The following is a 20,845-nucleotide window of genomic DNA, read 5'->3' on the forward strand; positions in this document are numbered from 1 at the left end:
CAGCCATTAGGGCATCAGGAAGTGTCCTTTTAGTGTGTTCCCAACATGCAGGTCTTTCCACATATTTTAAGTTCAGATAGGGGGATTTTATAGGGCTCGGTTAAGTTTTTTTCATTCATTTACAGGATGTGGGCTTTGCTGGCTGAGCCAGCATTTATTGCCAATTGTTCAGTGGTTTGAACAATGCATGAACCAGTTTTTCTTGTCACTTAGGTCTCATTATTCTTTACTTTTGAAGTAAATTAAATTTTGTGAATAGCAATGCCACTACATTCTTCATAGATCACCCAAAACATGTGTTATAAAAGGCTTCATTAGAATCTAAAGTTAACTCAGAGAATGAGTAGAAATCATCAAAAAGCTATCAAACACAATCAAGAAATGTTCTCCCCGGTGATTTGCATGTACCAACCACTGGAACATGAACAAGCATTGCATTTCACCCCAAGGTCATAGTTAAACAGTAAAGATCTACAAAACAACTGGAAATCCACTCTGATATACCGAGATTGCACTCACTAATGTTCCAACTTCCAAAATTCATGTTTTAGCTTCCATTTGAGACACGCTATTATTAGATAAAATGTCACATAATGTGTTAACTTTAAAGTATGATCCCCTTTCCAAAATAATTACAATTAGGATTTTGATTTCGCATGAGGCAGATGTCCATGTTAAATAATACAACTGCTTTAAAGCTATTGTATTAACATGCGGAATTTGAACTTTGGAATTATTTTTTACTTACAATTGTGCCCCAATTGCTTAGCATAAATTTTACTGGTAGATAATTTGCTTCAGTGAAAGAAATGAGAAGCTAAAGCTTGCATAAAACAAGTCTAAGGTGTTGGTTATTGCTACAACAAACCTTGATAGCAAGGGAAGATGGCCGCTGTGGAGGGTACGCACGGTGGAGGATAATCAGTGAAAATGAAAAATAACCACATCACAAGACTAATTCATGGTGGAAATAAAACATGTAACAGAAACCAAAAGAACATATTTCACTGAAAGACTGAAATGAAACAACAGGGCTCCATTGTGGGGAGCGACAGAGTGGTAGGATGTCCAGTTGTGTACACCGTTGCTCATTCGGAGAGCCGGTACAGACATGATGGGCTGAGTGGCCTCCTTCTGTGCAGTAAACATTCTACGATTCTATTCCAAGTGGAAATACTGTGACACATGCTGTGGGGTGATATGTCATTAAATTTTCTCTCCCACTCTCTAAAGGTGTTTAATGGTTGCTGGGGTAACAATTCTAATGGGCTCCCTCACCCAAGTGACACTATTCATCTGAGCTTATGTCAGCGAGTTGTTAGGAAGCACTTGGGACCACAAGGGATCACATTGTAGCCCAGCTCAATATTGGTTTTCGTTCATCTACATTGCAGTGTCCAAAGAATGTGGACAGGAATGGGAAACAGGGCAGTCTCCCTAGCCCATGCATGTTTTAGCTTGGTCCAGTGGTAACACTTGGAGATCCCTGATGAAAGATCATTGACCTGAAACGTTAACTCTGCTTTTCTCTCCACGGAGGCTACTTAATCTGCTCAGTATTACTAGTATTTTCTGTTTATATTTCAGATTTCCAGCATCTGCAATATTCAGCTTTTGAATTAAAACCAGTTTTTTTGGCATGTTCTCCTATGCCAAATGCCACATACCTTTATTAATTGAGAGATTAAGACAACAAACTACTCCCAGGTATTTGTCAACAGAAAATACTCAATAGCTGCTTGCAGTGAATTGTTGGTTTTCCTGGGGAAGTTGTTGCTCTTTGATTGGAAACAACTGAATGGCTGCGTCAGAATTCTAATTTGCACACTCACCTTAATGACATTAAAGTTCAAATACAATCCAAGGTAGACAATAGCTGTATCTTTGCAGTGCCGATGCAAACTTCAACTTGGCACAGATATTTGAGAGAAAAATAGAATTTAAGTTGCAGCTATATTAATAAAGTTAAATCAAATACATTATTGCTAAAATAAAGAATTCAGCTGGAGGGAGATGAGAGGAACTGAGGCTGAAGGTTAAGGGGAAATTTGTTAGAGGCGTTCAAAATTATGGAGGGTTTTTATAAAAGTAAATAAGCAGCAATTATTTCCAGTGGCAGCAAGGTCAGTAACTTGAGGACACCGTGGCAAATGGCAAAAGAACCAGGAAGTTCAGGAGGAAAATTCTTTTTTCTTATCTACACAGCAGGTTATGGCGATCTGAAACGCACTGCCTGAAAGGGTGGTGGAAGCAGATTCAAAACCAACTTTCAAAAAGGAAATTAAATAAATACTTGGGGCAGAATTTTATGCTCCACGGGCGTAAAGTCACGCGAGATGTCAAGGTGAGCGTCCCGATGTCATGGCGCACTGGCGCAATTGTTTTGTTCAGTGGGCATGCCTATTAGTCGGAAGTGCACCCGCCGAAAATTAAGCGGGCAATTAAGTCCATTAATGGCACAATTAAACGTGATCTTTTTTGTGGGCCGTCAAACCTTACAGTTGATGGACGGGCTAATCTGCCAGGCAGCCTTTACGTTTCTGATGAAACCTCATCCAAGGGCGGGGGTGAAATCTCCGTTAGGATTTAAAAATAAAAAGTATCATCTGGGGCCAGCATTTTTATGAGATCTGCTTTCAGGAGCTTGATTGTGCTGCATGGACATTTTTTTGCAGCTTTTTTGTGCTTTATTTTATCACTTGCAGGTCTGCAGCTCCTGAGGAAGCTGCCTGCTTTCAGGGAGGTCTCATGAAGCGCTCACCCGCGCCTGCGGTGACACCGTCGCCTGCCCTCTTCCCGCTCCCACCTCAGCAGCGCTGAGCTTCTCAGCACGCGGTTCATGCTGGCTGGCTGGCTGTAATTGGCCAGCAGCGTGAAATCACGTTCAGGGGCCGATCACGGTCGGGGGCTGTTTCCCGACTGCTCCCAGGCCCGCCAATCGCTCACGCTCGACAAGGGAAAAATTTAGGCCTTGGATAATCGTTCAAAGAGCAAGCACAGGCACAAGGGGCTGAATGGCCTCCTCCTGAGCTGTACTATTCTATGATTCTAACTGTTAACTGGTTAATTCGCAATGCAGAATTAGTGATCAAATGAAGCTGTATTCAGAGGTGTGATAGATGATTTGTAATTGTATTTTCTGACTGCAGGGCCTTCCAGTCTTACTTGGACTAAATTCACCTCAGAGGAGGATAGATATCTGAAGGAATCTGTGTCTCCATTATTGGGCAGTTGGCTTATTAGTGCAGTGGGTCACCCCGTTTAATTAATGGAAAAACCAGAGAAACAAATGACAAATCAGGAATGGGAGAAGGGTTAGAACAGGAATCAAATGCAATATTATGGTACTGCTCATCCCTGTACCATTAGGAGGAATTCCATGTTATTCTGTACAAATTCTGTCCGGGCTGTACATACCCCCAGAGTGGTGTTCTGTCTGTTGTAACTTGCAAAGTTCAAAATACTCTCGGTTGCCATAGCGAGGCCAGTGTGCTGAGACAGACCAGATACCCAGTTCTGATGCTTATTCAGATATTCCTGAAAAACAGAAGTACAGGATACCATTCTTTGCACAAACTCTGTTTGCAAAATAAAAAAATCGGATATGAAGGCTAATTTTAGCTGCAGAAACACTCATAATTTAACCCTTTAACCACTAACATCATTCTGGTAAATCTGCACTGCACCCCTTCCAAAGCAATCCATCCTTTCTGAGGTGCAATGTCGAGCTGAACGCAAAACTCCTGATGAGGTCTATACAACTAAAGCGTAACATCCTCCCCTTCATATTTCAGTCCTCTTGGGATAACAGCCTATATTCCATTAGCATTTTTTTTCCTGATTGCTTCTTATGCCTGTCCACTAGCTTTTTGTGATTTGTACATGCACCCTCAAATCTGTGTGCTCCTTCCCAGTTTTGAGTTTCTCACCATTTAGAGAATACTCCCCACTTTGTCTGTCTTGGATCCATAATAGATGATCTCATGCTTCCCCATCCTAGCTCCATTTGCCACAGTTCTGCCCACTTACATAATCTATCTATGTCCTCTTGTAACTTTCTGCTCCATTCTTACTGCACTACTTACTGTGCCTTCTAACCTAGCGTGGTTTGCAAAGTTGGACATAAGGCTCTCTATTCCGCCATCTAAGTCATTGATAAATATAGTGAAAAGCCGAGGCCCCAGTACAGATCCCTGCGGGACACCATTAGTCACATCCCTCCTATTCGAATTTTTTTTTAAATCACCTCTTTGGGCCAAGCTTTTGGTCACCTGTCCAAATATCTTCTTGAGGCTTGGTGTCAAATTTTGTTTGATAATGCGTCGGTGAAATGCCTTGGGACATTGTACTATGTTAAAGGCGCTGTATAAATGCAAGCTGTTATCTCCTATCGCCCAGCCAATTTTCATCGAACTGTTGCCTCCAATTCAGTGTGCTTTCATTTACTTTATAAAGTCATGAGCTGGCGGCTTACCTGAAGATGGGATTTGGTGACAGACGGAGCCCATTTCATTGCCTCCTGCAGGATCCCACCACAGCGAGCAGCAAAATCTCGGACAATACTCTGAGGGGGGAGAAAAAAGCCAATGATTTATGAGGTTTAACCAAGGTGAATTATTTGGCAACCACTTGGGATCTGGAACATTTTACCTGTAAAAGGCAGTGGGAAGCTGATTCTACAAATAATTTTAAAAAGGAGTTGGGCAGGAGCTTTAAGGGTGAAGAACGTACAGGGTTATGAACAAAAAGTGAGGATGCAGGACCAAGCAACATTTCTCGTTCAAAGAGCCAGCATAGGCAGGATGGGCCAAGTAGGTCTTCTCTTGTGCTGATTCTGTGATACTGTCACACAAGAGGCAGTTGCATAGTGGTATTGTCGCTGGACGAGTGATCCAGGTCTGGGGACCCAGGTTCGAATCACACCATGGCAGATAACAATCAGGAATTAAAAGTCTAATGACAACCATGAAACCATTGTCGATTGTCTTAAAACCCCGTCTGGTTCACTAGTGCCCTTTAGGGAAGGAAATCTGCAGTCCTTACCTGGTCTGGCCTACATGTGACTCCAGGCCCACAGCAATGTGGTTGACTCAGTGAAAAATAGTGGGAACGGGACAAGTAATGTTAAAAAGACAAGCCTTAAGGCTTTGTGCCTTAACGCGAGGAGCATTCGCAATAAAGTGTATGAATTAACTGCGCAAATAGATGTAAACAGGTATGATATAGTCAGGATTACGGAGACATGGCTGCAGGGTGACCAGGGATGGGAACTGAACATCCAGAGGTATTCAGTATTTAGGAAGGACAGTCAAAAAGGAAAAGGCGGTGGAGTTGCATTGCTGGTTAAAGAGGAAATTAACGCAATAATGAGGAAAGATATTAGCTCCGACGATGTGGAATCTGTATGGGTAGAGCTGAGAAACACTAAGGGGCAAAAAACATTAGTGGGGGTTGTATATAGACACCCAAACTGTAGTGGTGATGTTGGGAATGGCATTAAACAGGAAATTAGAGACACATGTAATAAAGGAACATCTGTAATTATGGGTGACTTTAATATGCATATAGATTGGGCAAATCAAATTAGTAACAATACCATAGAGGAGGAATTCCTGGAGTGTATACGGGATATTTTTCTGGACCAATACATTGAGGGACCAACGAGAGGACAGGCCATCCTCGACTGGGTATTGTGTAATGAGAAAGGAATAACTAGCAATCTAGTTTTGCGAGGCCCCTTAGGGATCAGCGACCATAATATGATAGAATTCTTCATCAAGATGGAGGATGACATAGTTGATTCTGAGACTAGGGTCCTGAATCTTAATAAAGGAAACTACGATGGTATGAGGCGTGAGTTGGCTATGATGGATTGGGAAACATTAGTTAAAGGGATGACGGTGGTTAGCCAATGGTAATCATTCGAAGAGTGCATGGGTGAACTGCAACAATTGTTTATTCCTGTCTGGCACAAAAGTAAAACAGGAAAGGTGGCCAAACCATGGCTTACAAGGGAAATTACAGATAGGATTTGATCCAAGGAAGAGGCATACAAATTGGCCAGAAAAAACAACAGACCTGAGGATTGGGAGCAGTTTAGAATTCAGCAAAGGAGGACCAAGGGATTGATTAAGAAGGGGAAAATAAAGTACGAGAGTAAGCTTGCAGGGAACATAAAAACTGATTATAAGAATTTCTATAGGTATGTGAAGAGAAAAAGATTGGTGAAGACAAATGTAGGTCTCTTACAGTCAGAAACAGGGGAATTTATAATGGGGAACAAAGAAATGGCTGACCAACTAAATACATATTTTGGTTCTGTCTTCACAAAGGAGGACACAAATAACATACCAGAAATGTTGGGGAACATAGGGTTTAGTGACAGGGAGGAAATGAAAGAAATCAGTATTAGTAGGGAAATGGTGTTGGGGAAATTGATGGGATTGAAGGCCGATAAATCCCCGGGGCCTGATAATCTACATCCCAGAGTAAGGAAGTGGCCCTATAAATAGTGGATGCATTGGTGGTCATCTTCCGAGATTCTATAGACTCTGGAACAGTTCCTACAGATTGGAGGGTAGCTAATGTAACCTTACTATTTAAAAAGGGAGGCAGAGAGAAAACGGAATTATAGACCAGTCAGCCTGACGTCGGTAGTGGGGAAAATTCTAGAGTCCATTATAAAAGATTTAATTGCTGAGCACGTGGAAAACAGTGGCAGAATCGGACAGAGTCAGCATGGATTTATGAAAGGGAAATCATGCTTGACAAATCTACTGGAATTTTTCGAGGATGTAACTAGTAGAGTTGATAAAGGGCAGCCAGTGGATGTGGTTTATTTGGACTTTCAGAAGGCTTTCGACAAAAGTCCCACATAAGAGATTAGCATGTAAAATTAAAGCGAATGGGATTGGGGGTAGAGTATTGAGATGGATAGAAAACTGGTTGGCAGACAGGAAACAAAGAGTAGGAATAAACGGGTCTTTTTCCGAATGGCAGGCAGTGACTAGTGGGGTACCGCAGGGATCGGTGCTGGGACCCCAGTTATTTACAATATATATTAATGATTTAGATGAGGGAATTAAATGTAATATCTCCAAATTTGCAGATGACACAAAGCTGGGTGAGAGGTTGAGCTGTGAGGAGGATGCAGAGATGCTTCAGTGTGATTTGGACAAGCTGAGTGGGCAAATGCATAGCAGATGCAGTATAATGTGGATAAATGTGAGGTTATCCTTGGTAGCAAAAACAGGAAGGCAGATTATCTGAATGGCTACAAATTGAGAGAGGGAAATGTGCAACGAGACCTGGGTGTCCTTGTACACCAGTCGGTGAAGGTAAGCGTGCAGGTGCAGCAGGCGGTAAAGAAGGCAAATGGTATGTTGGCCTTCATAGCCAGAGGATTCGAGTACAGGAGCAGGGATGTCTTGCTGCAATTGTATAGGGCCTTGGTGAGGCCACACCTGGAATATTGTGTGCAGTTTTGGTCTCCTTATCTGAGGAAGGATGTACTTGCTATAGAGGGAGTGCAGCAAAGGTTTACCCGACTGATTCCTGGGATGGCGGGACTAACATATGAGGAGAGATTGAGCCGATTAGGATTATATTCGCTGAAGTTCAGAAGAATGAGGGGGGATCTCATAGAAACCTATAAAATTCTAACAGGACTAGACAGGATAGATGCAGGGGAAGGATGTTCCCGATGGTGGGGGAGTCCAGAACCAGGGGTCACAGTCTGAGGATATGGGGTAGACCATTTAGGACTGAGATGAGGAGAATTTCTTCACCCAGAGAGTGGTGAGCCAGTGGAATTCGTTACCACAGAAAATAGTTGAGACCAAAACATTGTATGCTTTCAAGAAGGAGCTCTTGGGGCGAAAGGGAGCAAAGGGTATGGGCAGAAAGCAGCAGCAGGCTATTGAGTTGGATAATCAGCCATGATCATGATGAATGGCCGAGCAGCCTCGAACGGCCAAATGGCCTACTCCTGCTCCTAGTTTCTATGTTTCTATGACTCTTAAGTGCCCTCTGAAATAGTCTAGCAAGCCTTCAGTTGTATCAAGCCACTAAAAAGTCTCAAAAGAATGAAACCAAAAATGACAACAGCAAGCTCAGCCCTGTCGACACTGCAAAGCCCTCCTTACTAACTTCTGGTGGCCTGTGCCAAAATTGGGAGAACTGTCTCACAGACTAGTCAAGCAACAGTCCCTGACATAGTCATACTCACAGAATCATACCTTACAGACAATGTCCCAAATACCACCATCACCATTCCCTGGGTACGCACGGGGCATACCCAGCAGAGGTGGCAGCACAGTGCCTTACAGTCGGGAAGGAGTTGCCCGGGGAGTCCTCAACATCGACTCTGGACCTCTTGAAGTGTCATGACATCAGATCAAACATGGGCAAGGAAACCTCCTGCTGATTACCATGGATCATACCCACCCCCGTGCCCCACACAACTGATGAATCAGTGCTCCTCCATGTTGAACACCACTTGGAGGAAGCACCGAGGGTGTCAAGGGTGCAGAATGTACTCTGGGTGGAGGTCTTCAATGTCCACCACCAAGGGTGGCTCGGTAGCACCACTACTGACCGAGCTGGTCGAGTCCCAAAGGACATCACTGCAGACTGGGTCTGTGGCAAGTGGTGAGAGGAAAACATACTTGACCTCATCCTCACCAACCTGCCTGCCGCAGATGCATCTGTCCATGACGGTATCGGTAGGAGTGACCACTGGCACAGGCCTTGTGCAGATGAAGTCCCATTTTCACACTGAGGATAGCACCGTATTAAATGGGATAGATTTCAGACAGATCTAGTAACTAAAGACTGGGCAATCATGAAGCGCTGTGGGCCATCAGCAGCAACAGGCTTGTACTCAAACACAATCTGTAACCTCATGACCCAGCATAGCCCCCACACTACCATTACCATCAATCCTGGCTCAATGAAGAGTACAGAAGGGCATGTTAGGAGCAGCACCAGGCATACCTAACAATGAGGTGTCAACCTGGTGAAGCTACAACACAGGACTACTTGTGTGCCAAACAACACAAGCAGCAAATAATAGACAGAGCTAAGTGATTCCACAACCAATGGATCAGATCTAAGCTCTGTAGTCCTGCCACATCCAACCATGAATGGTGGTGGGCAATTAAATAACTCACTGGAAGAGGAGGCTCCACAAATATCCCTACCCTCAATGATGGGGGACCAAGCTCGTCAGTGTAAAAGATAAGGCTGAAGCATTTGCTACAATCTTTAGCCAGAAGTGCCGAGCGGATAATCCATCTCGGCCTCCTCCGTAAGTTCCCAGCATCACAGATGCCAGTCTTCAGCAAATTCAATTCACTCCACCAGATATCAAGAAACGGCTGAAGGCACTGGATACTGCTAAGGCTATGGGCCCTGACAATATGGTGGCAATAGTACTAAAGACTTGTGTTCCAGAACTCGCCACGCCCGTAGCCAAGCTGTTCCAGTACAGCTACAACACTAGCATCTACCTGGCTATGTGGAAAATTGCCCAGGTATGCCCTGTGCACAAAATGTAGGACAAATCCAACCCGGTCAATTACCGCCCCATCAGTCTACTCTTGATCGTCAGTAAAGTAATGGAAGGGGTCATCAACAGTGTTATCAAGCGGCACTTGCTTAGCAATAACCTGCTCACTGATGCCCAGTTTGAGTTCCGCCTGGGGCACTCAGCTCCTGACCTCATTACAGCCTTGGTTTAAACATGGACAAAAGAGCTGAACTCCCGAGGTGAGGTGAGAGTAATGGCCCTTGATATCAAGGCTGCATTTGACCAAGTGCTGCATCAAGGAGTTCTATTAAAACTGGAGTCAAAAGGAATCGGGGGAAAACTCTCCAATGGTTGGAGTCATACCTAGCACAAAGGAAGATGGTTGTGGTTGTTGGAGGTCAGTCATCTCAGCTCCAGGACATCACTGCAGGGGTTCCTCAGGGTAGTGTCCTCGACCCAACCATCTTCAGCTCCTTCGTCAATAACCTTCCTTCCATCATAAGGTCAAAAGTAGGGATGTTCACTGATGATTGCACAATGTTCAGCACCATTCACAACTCCTCAGATACTGAAGCAGTCCATGTCCAAATGCAGCAAGGCCTGGACAATATCCTGTTTTGGGCTGACAAATGGCAAGTAATGTTCGTACAACACAAGTGCCAGGCAATGACCACCTCCAACAGCAGCGAATCTAACCATTGCCCCTTGACGTTCAATGGCATTACCTAGGAATTATGCAACAAGTTAACTCACCTCCTGACTCCCCAAAGCCTGTCCACCATCCACTTGCCTGGATGAGTGCAGCTCCCACAACACTTAAGAAGCTTGACACCATCCAGGGCAAAGCAGTCCACTTGATTGGCACCACATCCACAAACATTCACTCCCTCCACCACCGATGCACAGTAGCAGCAGTGTGTACCACCTACAAGATGCACTGCAGGAATTCACCAAGGCTCCTTCGACAGCACCTTCCAAACCCACGACCACTACCATGTAGAAGGAGAAGGGGTAGATGGGAACGCCATCACCTAGAAGTTCCCCTCCAAGCCACTCACCATCCTGACTTGGAAATATATCGCTGTTCCTTCACAGTCGCTGGATCAAAATCCTGGAACTCCCTCCCTAACAGCACCATGGGTGTACCTACACCACAGGGACTGCAGCGGTTCAAGGCAGCAGCTCACCACCACCTTCTCAAGGGCAAGGAGGGGTGGGCAATAAATGATGGCCGAACCAGCGAAACCCACATCCCTTGAATGAATTAAAAAGCATTCTAAAAACTAATGTTATAAACGACCTAAATAGTTTTAAAATACTTTCTGCAAAGACACTGAAACTCCTATGCACAAAGCATTCCTTTGTACATTATTCCCCACATATACCTGCTTCAAGTGCAAGTCCATTGTTGAGTTACTAATGTGTCCTAACAAACCTAAACCTAAGTTATTCATATTTCTTAAAATAAATCATTAAAAAATGCAAAAATAAAGGCACCACAAGGGAATAACAGACACTAAATTCAATTCAGCTGCAATAAGGTTGGAAATTTACTGCAGTCGGAACACTTTTCACTACAGGGAGTTGAGAGTAAGGCATATTGTTGGGTCACAGTTGTATTTGGCAGGTCGCCTGTCTTGTGCTGCATTTAATCTGGTATCATTGGCATTAGGTGCCAAATGCAGTTGGGGCAAAATGTACTTCTCTAGGATTAACATCATGATCTTGCAGAAAATCTTTACCATTCTCTGAGTATACCCAAAATCGAGATCAATAGATTTTGGGCACTAACGGAATCAAGGGATATGGAGATAAGGCAGGAAAGTGAAGTTGATGTCGAAGATCGGCCATGACCACATTAAAAGGCAGAATAGGGTTAAGTGGCCATATGTTGCTTACTCCTATTTCTCATGTTATCAGAAGTTATTATTCGTGGTTTTGGACTTGTAGTTTTCAAATGTTCTGGAACATTTGTAGTGCGCCGTAACAGAAAACAAGCAACCAGCATCATAAGGATTAGTGAATTTCTCAAGAAATCCGGGCAAAGCAAATTTTTCTCAGAGCACATTAGCGATGTTGTAGGTGTAGACAAGCAGATCTGCAGCTTCAGGTCCTTATGAATTCTCCGCCTAGTGGCGAAAGTGCACAGCTGCAGGTGTGATGCTGTTCTGTCACTTTACAATGCGAAAATCCTATTGACAAGCCCCCTAGAGGCAGGGCAGAACCATGTCTACCCAAATAAGGAGTGCATGGCACGCACAGCAAATGTATTATAGATTAGTTGAGCTAATTACATGGTAGCTTCAACAGGTTGCATACGAATGAATCAATTCTCGGAACACAAAGTGGGTTGCCTAGAGCGCACACTGTTAGAGGGGAGCCACCTAGTGGAGTTGAACGACAGTATCTAAGGTTTTTGTTCTTGCAGGCTACTATTGTGCATAGTTTGCAACCTCGTGGACCTTATATAAAGTTTAAGTCATTGCTCCAAGTAACTTGCAAGATGCGTACATTTCACAACTCTTACACAATGCACCTCGATGTTGGGAGTTAGGATTTACCCATCAAACTTTGCCCAAAGGACAAGGCCTAAAGAATTCAAGCAAGGCAAAACAGCAAATAGGAAACACAAGGACTAATAGAATCAAACTGTCCAAGCTTTGACAACCAGACTGCTGGGGGTTGGTGGGCAGCATTTACTTCGCAGTCAGCAGTTTGACATTTGGTAATGTATGATTCCTAGTCCAGTAACGACTCAGCTTTCAAATCATCATCCTTGTGTGCTCAAATCTCTCCATGGCCTTAGCCTTCCCCATCTCTGTCGTCTCCTCTAGCCCGAAAAGCTTCCAATTCTGGGCTCTTGCACTTTCCTAATTTCCTTCACCTCATCACTGTCTTCAGCAGTCTAAGCCCTAATTTCTGCAGTTCTCTGCCTAAACCTCCACACTGCTCTCCTCCTTTAAGACGTTCCTTAAAATGTAATTTTTCTTTCACTTCTTATGTGCTTTTGGTCACATCCTAATATCTGTGTGTGTATGTCAGTGTCAAATTTTGTCTGATTACGCTTTTGAGCAGTGTTTTGGGATGTTTTACGATATTGAAGCAGCTATATAAATGCAAGTTGCTGTTGGTGAGTCCATGATCTTTGACAAGGCTTCAGGGCGGGTCTAACCGAAGGCAATGCCCTTCTCTATTAGCAGGAAGGACAAAGGGACAGGGGAAAGCAAAGAAAAAAAAGTTTATATGGTCAAACCTGCTGCCCCTGAGCCGCCAGTTACTCCGGGGTAAAGGAATTATTAGAACAGGTTACAAGCTGCTCAGCAGAGGAAAACAAATCATTAAGCAGAGCAAAAGAAAGTTTTAAAACGTTATAACATTTTTATTTTGACCTCAGATAAACATTTCTGTTTTTTGAAAAAGAAAGATAACATTACCTCTCTGGCTTCATAGGTATCAGGAACAGTGATTCTGTAAGGGGTATCTAGTATGTCATAATAAGGCTGATCCTTGTGGATGTCCTGCAAGGCAAAACATATCTAATCTCATTATTTCTGATTGTTGAGAACATTTCTTCCGTCAAGTGAGCTTGGCTGGCGCTGGTCCTTACCGCACTGAGAGAGAGGGAAAGTGTCTGAAGGATATCCAGCATGGTTTTTAGAACAGTGCCACTCCATAACAAATGTGGGAATCTGAAATCACAAACAAACAAAAAAGCAAATCCAACTTGTAACTTTAAAAGGAGAAGGTAACTGCAAAATTCACACCATCCCTTGACATCCTGAAATTACTCAGCACACCACCAGGAAAAAAACTTTGTTGCCTTTGTACAGAATGCATAACCGTCTCGGACTTTTGGGATAACGAGCCTCGACAAATGAAACTCTGCTCTTGTCAAATCTGTTCTTACCACTGACTGCATCTGGCTCACAAACAAGTGTAAGCTTATGGGAAGCCGTCAGATATATCAGCAGGGCCCCGATCGACAGGCTTGACATGTTTGGAGCGGCGGAACAAGCTCAAGGGGCCGAATGGCCACCACTCAATTCCTGCTTCACACTTTCAAATCCGCCATGTTTACCCATGACCTGGGTAAATTTTGCTTCTCAACCCATGTCCTTCACTAGACCAAGGGGGATCATGTTATAGTCATAAGTTGTTGTTAACAAATTTGGAGTAACAATACAATTCTTACTTTAAAACAGTGCATTGTTTGATGGATTTTTTTTAAAAATTGCATACTTCATGGAATTGCACAATGTACAGCACGAACACAGGCCATTCAGCCCAACATGGTGCATGGCGGCACACAGCCAATGTCTATACCTCTTCACTTTACCCTATAAGCAAGTCCCTCTATTCCTTTCTTCCTTACGTCTTTATCTGGTTACCCCTTAAATACATCTAACTCATCTGCCTGAACCACTCTTTGTGGTAACAAATTCCACTTTCTAACCACTCGTTGGATAAAGAAGTTTCTCCTGAATTCCCTATTGGATTTATCAGTGGCCATCTTATACTTATGACCCCTAGTTCTGATCTCACCCACAAAGTATGCATATTCAAATATGCAGTACATCCAGTTTCAAGATTTAAACGTAAGAAAATTAATCTAAAAAGATCTTACTTATCCACCAAGCCTGACAAGAACTTGTCAGCAACCCTTCGAATCCTCTTGTGAATATGGTTGAAATTCACCAAGAGGAATTGGGCGTGTTTCTCCAGCTCTTCCTCATTTTCCTTCGTTTTGGGCTGTGGGGAGTAAAACCAAGGTGTTGCTTTACAAATATTTATCAATATAGATTCTAGAAAAATGCTTCAGACCGAGTTAACTGAAAGGCTACCGGTTAAATTAAAGTATGTGGTACCTTGTCTGCCATAACGGACAGGAAAACATCAAACACTTTGTCAGCTACTGCAACCACACACTGCATCATACCTGTGAAAGAGAGCACAAAAATATTTTCAATCTCTATCAGAGAGACTGGGAGAGGACTAATTTGCAGGGTTAGGAGGAAAAAGTCAAGAGTGTGGGGCTAAATTGAACAGCCCTTTCAAAGGGCCAGCACAGGCATGTAGGTTCGAATCAGTCTCTTTCTCTGCTATAAGATTCTACGATTCTACGAAACAAATGACCTTGTATTTATATAGTGCCTTTCATGACCTCGGGGCATCCCAAAGCACTTTTTAGCCACTGAAGTATTTTTCAAGCGTAACCACTACTGTAATGTAGGAAAGGTCTTGAGCAGTGCTTGATTAGAGAACTCGGTTGGCAGCAATTGGATACTGCCTAAGGAAAAGCTGCTGAAAAGTGCTAGCTTTGCTGGATAGTCTCATGCTGAGCTCCAATTCTGTTATCAGGCAAATAGTAATTTGTGCGCGAGGTGGGGAATGCCTTCTTTCAGAGACCAAACAATAGGCAATTCATTAACCGTACAATAAGACAACTAGCACCTTGGTGCATGAACTCTACGGGTCAGGGAAACAGACTTTTAAAAATCGGCAAATCAGGCATTTAAAAGGGAGACAGCAGCAAGCTACAAAGGGAGAGCTCTGATCAAGAGACTGTATGCTTTAAGTGCCCACCAAAGTGGTTCACTGTATGCCTATTCTTTATTTGTTTTCGCAATGGTACGCAACAAAAGGTTCAGTAGATGTATTTACCCCTCATTGTAGTCATGCAAATTAGTGTGCTCGACTATGGAATAAAGCTGCTTAGGAATCAAGCCAAACTGCATCGTACTTAGTGTTAACTCAGTCTGCCTAAAGAGGGGCTGACAGAGTACAGAAAACACACAGGTCTGAATCAGATTACAAGAGAGTTTCATTGTTACACTAGGACCCAGTATCATGCTAGTAGGCATGGGGCAGTGGGAGTTAACTTCTGAACCTGAGCAGAAGTATGCGGCAGGCCTGAATATGTAATCATTTCCTACTCTTCGAATGCTTACCTGCTTTATCTTTCTGAATAGCTTTGTCCTCCAGATATCGAAACATAACTTGAAAACGGTCCTGGTCTGTAGAGCGCGATACTCTGTAAACAACATATAGTTTATTAGCAGCTATACTGTGCAGTCTAGCTACAGAAAGGGGCTCTTGCATTTTAAGTTATAAAGTTTCTCAGACCTCATATATTCCAGACGGTACACAGACAGTAGATAGGTGGACATTGCAAAATCCAGCTTGTTAATGAGGGCAGAGACTTCTGGAGGAGGATCCAGAAGGTTTATGATGGTGCTTCTCAATTCATTCAGTTCAGCCTAATGATGATAAAAAATAATAAAAAAAAGTTACCCTACATTTCCTAATATTAATTAAATAATTAATTTAAAGAGATGCTAAAAGATTGCAGTGAAATATGACAGCAGAATACACACTTACTAAAACTCCTGCAAAACTATATCTGGACATGCTCAATGCTAACGCTCAATGTTAAAGCATTTCAATCTCCCAACACACATATTCCTCACTTTAATGAGCACAAAGAGCAAAATTTGAGGAGTTTTATACATTGCAGTATCCATGCATTGAGCTGTTTTGTTTACTCTACTCCAATGACAATTACTGCTTGGTTCTACCATCATCTCCATCAGTTCCTTCACAGTAGGTGAGGGCAGGCAGAGAATAGTTTGCAGATTCAAAAACTCCTGTATTCGAATGGTCCGTTGGCTCTTATTTTTATCCAGTGCAAAACACTATGGGTCCGATTAAGTGCTTGTGTCTCTAAAAAAAGCCAGTTTTCTGTTCGACCATAACTGATACAGAGGCCATTTCTTGTGCCTGGCAATTAAGGTTGACAGCTCTGTGATACAGATAGATTGGTTTGAGAATCTGATGCTCGAGGGGAAAGCTAGCAGTGAAATGCAACACTACAAGAATCAATGTTGCCTTAAAAATAGAAAATGCTCGAAATACACAGACGTTCATCAACATTGTTAAGGTGTTCTTTTTCATTTGCACTTGTTCCTTAATATTTTCCCAAGTGACTAGCAGACATTTTAAGTAAATATTTTCTGGCCAAACTACAGAATCTGTACAACTTGCTCAAAAGCAGTTGTACGGGGTGGTGGCGGGGGGGTTAAAGTCAAGGACATTTTTAAGACTTGCATCAGCAACAATATGTATCATCTTCTGAATACACTCCAGCACTGTTAGTTTCCCTTTGTTACATATGAACATACAAATTAGGAACAGGAGTAGACCATTTGGCACCTCGAACCTGCTCCGCCACTGAATAAGATCATGGCTGATCTGGTTGTGGCCTCGACTCCACATTCCATCTATCCCCAATAACCTATGTACCTCTGCCTCAAAAATATTCAATGACCCTGCCTCCACCGCTCTCTGGGGAAGAGAGTTCCAAAGACTCATGATCCTCTCAGAGAAAAAATTTCTTCTCGCCTCCGTCTTAAATGGGACTCCGTCTTATTTTTAAACCGTGTCCCCTAGTTCTAGTCTCTCCCACAAGGGGAAACATCCTCTCAGCATCCACCCTATCAAGTCCCCTCAGGACCTTATATGTTTCAATAAGGCCACCTCTCATTCTTCTAAAATTCCAATGTATACAGGACCAGCCTGTCCAACCTTTCCTCATAAGATAACTTCCCCATCCCAGGTGTCAGTCAAATGAACCTTCTCTGAAATGCTTCTAATACATCTATATCCTTTCTTAAACAAGGAAACCAAAACTGTACACAGTACTCCAGATGTGATCTCACCAATCTCACCCTGTACAACCCTCTGTAGCAAAACATCCCTACTTTTATATTCTGTTCCCCTTACAATAAACAAAACCATTCCATTTTGCCTTCTTAATCACTTGCTGTACCTGCATCCTAACTTTTTGTGATTCATGTACCAGGCCACCCAGGATCCTCTGTACATCAGAGTTCTGCAATTTCTCTCCATTTCAATACTATGCTGCTTTTGTATCCTTCCTGCCAAAGTGGACAAGTTCACATTTTCCCACATTATACTCCATGCGCAAAAATTTTTTCCCCACTCACTTAACCTATATATGTCCCTTTGCAGATTCCTTATGTCTTCTTCACAACTGACTTTCCTACCTATCTTTGTGTCATCAGAAAATTTAGCAACCATACATTTGGGCCCTTCATCCAAGTCATTGATATAAATTGTAAACAGTTGAGGTACCAGCACTGATCCCTGTGGCAACTTCACTCGTCACTTCTTTCAACCGGAAAACGGCCCATTTATGCTTGTTCCGTTTCCTGTTAACTAGTCCTCTATATTACCCCCTACACCATTTTGCATAGTAGCCTTTGATGTGGCACTTGTCAAATGCCTTCTGGAAATTTAAGTACAGCACAGCCACATGTTCCCCTTTATCCACGTTGCTTGTTACTTTCTCAAAGAGCTTTTTTTTTAAAAAAAGGAAGTGTGCGCCAAATGAGTTATGGATTTATCCATGTTATCTGATGAAGGATTAGTGCTTGGTGCTTGCTTACAAAGTCACACAGCGTAGGAGGCCATTCGGTGCCACGCATCTGTGCCATTTCTTTGAACGAGGTAGCCAATTAACCCCACTCCCCTGCTCTTTCCCCAATAGCTCTGTAAATCCCTCCTTCTCAAGTCTACATCCAATTTCTCTTTGAAATTGAATCTGCTTCCATCAACTCTTCAGGCAATGCACTCCAGATCATAACTTCTTTCCTCATTCTTTATTTGAAGAAATTAACTTTCAACTCATCAGTTACTAAGGCAGATCAGCAATTAAGAGCCTCATCAGAATGAAAGGCCTGAAAGCATATTTGCGTCATGTACCCAGGTAGAGTGGGATGAAAATTCAAAGTCACTTCGACATCCTTTTATGTGTCATCCGTGGCTCAGTGGGCAGTACTCTCATCTCTGAGTCAAAAGGTATGATTTCAATTCCCACCCAGGTACTCGAGTACAAAAATTTAGGCTGACACACCAGTGCAGTACCCAGAAGTGCTGCACTGGCAGAGGCGTTGTCTTTCAGATGAGACTTTAAACCAAGGCCCTGCCTGCTCTCTCAGGCTGCGCTCAAATTAGCTGTGCGTTTCCTACATTACAACAGCGACCACACTTCAAAAGTACCTCACTGGCTGTAACGCTTTTTGGGACACCCTGGGGTCATGAAAGGCACTATTGAAACACAAGTCTTTTCTTTTAAATGTGTTTCTGCTATTTATGCTGCATTTCCCTCAGATGCCCATTTGTCACAGAGAAACATCAGTTTTCCATCCAGAACATTAAACTAGGATCTAATCCTCTCTCTCTTTTAAGCCTCTTCTGCCCTACCACATATCATGCGCCATCCCAGATTGGCTGGTGCCGTTCACCAAAGCCTTGACATGCTGTCACTAGAAGGTGTGGCTACTCGTCTACCAAATTTTACTCTCCTCCCTTGTGAGGTAACAGGCAGGATTCACTTGAATCATTTGCCCAGCAGCCCAGACAAGAATGGATAATTGGGAGAATGAATCTTCATCCTACATTGCCAGCAAGTACACTTGACTGGAGGGAACATTTTGTTTTGACCTCAGAAATAAAGCGGGTGTTCTTACTGCAGAAACAGTGTCATTCTTCAGGGCGGAATTATACTGCAGTTCTGAACGTAAAGGCTCTCCTCCAGGAAAGGTTAACAGTGGAGACTTGGTGGCTATTTCACACACTCCCTCGTACCACTCCTCTGGCCACAGGCCTGCAGAAATGCAGAAAGGAAACACGTTACTAGAAAAGAACCTGTGGCAGTGCCAGTAAAGCCCTAATGGAGGTATCACAGTTTCCAACAAAAACAAAAGAAGAAGTGATAATCGTCAATGCCGTGCATAACTAAACTGGACAACATGTAAAAGAATTAACTTCTGATCAGTAATGATTAATTATTTATAATTCAGGCCTATGCTTTTGAAAGGAATGACTTCATTCCTCCCCTCATTAAATTCACTGGTGCTCCTGTCTATTCTAAATCTCTGCGAGCAAATTCTGCATGTATGCAGAAAAATAACCGATCACTGGGTAACGTCTCAAATGAATTACGAAGGGTAGAAAAATGCCTTTATATATCAGAACAAACCCTGGTAAATTAAAAGGCATATTACAAATACAATACATCCCAAGGTAAGTTTTGGGAACTGCCAGGACAAATGGGATTGTGGCCCCCAAATAGTGTGAAGATTTTTCCAAACCATTTACTAGAATGTGCTTTCTGATGTTTATCATGGTCCCATTACAGTGTAAATATTTCAGCATTTACGCATTGCTATAATACAGTGCGTTTCATGGGGAAATACTTTACTTGACTGACTCAAGGGAGGAAGAGAAAGGAGAAAGATAAAGAAAAATGAAAGGGAAAGAGAAAAAGAGAATGAGTGGAAAGAAAGGAAAGAAATCTATTAAATTACTAAGGGATTTAGATTCTCATCTTTATTTTAAGTTCCACAATTTAATTCCAGATACATTAACTATTTTCATAAGTTCACAACAATGGTGATGGCAAGTGATTTATCACTGCTGAAGTCCCTCAGAAACCTGCATTTTCATAGCTTGTGTGTGATTGCCCACAGCAGAAATTTCCAATTCCTAACTTTTAACGTCTGGAAGAAGATTGAGCCAGATTTTACAGTGCCAGTAGTGGTGACTTGTTCGCCACTACTGGATATCAGGTGGGCCCTGCAATTTCTGAAGTGCATGTAGTACAGGGACCTAATCCAAATCTGCTGACAAGGGTGGTGCTGCTGTTGTCTGGCGTACTCCTTGCAGAGGCTGAGCGCCAGCTCTCAGACACTTCTTCCTACCTCCCCCTAGACCTTGACCCCTCAATTCCAAAGAAGAATTATATTTGGACTCGAAACGTTAACTCAGTTTCTCTCCCCACAGACGCTGCCAGACCTGTTGAGTTTTTCCAGCACTTTCTGTTTTTATTTCAGAACTCCAGCATCCACAGTGTTTTTTGCTTTTAAAGCTAACCCAAAAGTTGGGGAGGGGGGAGCCAAATAACACCACTCCCAAGGCTTTAAATGCCAGGATAAGGAACAAGTACAAATCTGGGCTGAATTCCAACTAATTTCAAATTAAATTTTAAACCCAGTTTTTTCAAGCCTAAGCAGCCTTCTCACAATTTGTGAATACTTGATGAGGAGGCCTGCACTATTTTAACAGTTAAAACGGATTGATTTTAACATTTAACGCAATTTTTTTTTTCAAATGTTGATAAGTCTCGTGAAATCTATGACTTCTCAGCATGATTTATCAGACGTTTCAAATAACACTTTCTGAAATGATTTGATCAAAATGATTGTAATTGTTGTAAAATTAATTACGGCCACTAAA

General features: G+C 42.7%; 1 protein-coding gene across 2 annotated transcripts in view; it reads right to left on the reverse strand.

Moving 5' to 3' along the window:
* Window positions 1-20,845, reverse strand: part of pi4kab (phosphatidylinositol 4-kinase, catalytic, alpha b) — a 147,733-nt gene that overhangs the window by 59,346 nt on the left and 67,542 nt on the right. For both annotated transcript variants that reach the window (XM_078554470.1, XM_078554469.1), the window contains 9 exons: window positions 19,078-19,214; window positions 15,653-15,786; window positions 15,478-15,560; window positions 14,395-14,465; window positions 14,154-14,278; window positions 13,137-13,218; window positions 12,964-13,047; window positions 4,475-4,564; window positions 3,418-3,537 (listed from right to left, as the gene is read on the reverse strand). In XM_078554470.1, the coding sequence (XP_078410596.1) occupies window positions 3,418-3,537; window positions 4,475-4,564; window positions 12,964-13,047; window positions 13,137-13,218; window positions 14,154-14,278; window positions 14,395-14,465; window positions 15,478-15,560; window positions 15,653-15,786; window positions 19,078-19,214 (926 nt within the window). The remainder of the gene's footprint in view (window positions 1-3,417; window positions 3,538-4,474; window positions 4,565-12,963; window positions 13,048-13,136; window positions 13,219-14,153; window positions 14,279-14,394; window positions 14,466-15,477; window positions 15,561-15,652; window positions 15,787-19,077; window positions 19,215-20,845) is intronic.

Source organism: Cetorhinus maximus, chromosome 12 (genome assembly GCF_964194155.1).
Source record: "Cetorhinus maximus chromosome 12, sCetMax3.hap1.1, whole genome shotgun sequence".
Taxonomy (NCBI): domain Eukaryota; kingdom Metazoa; phylum Chordata; class Chondrichthyes; order Lamniformes; family Cetorhinidae; genus Cetorhinus; species Cetorhinus maximus.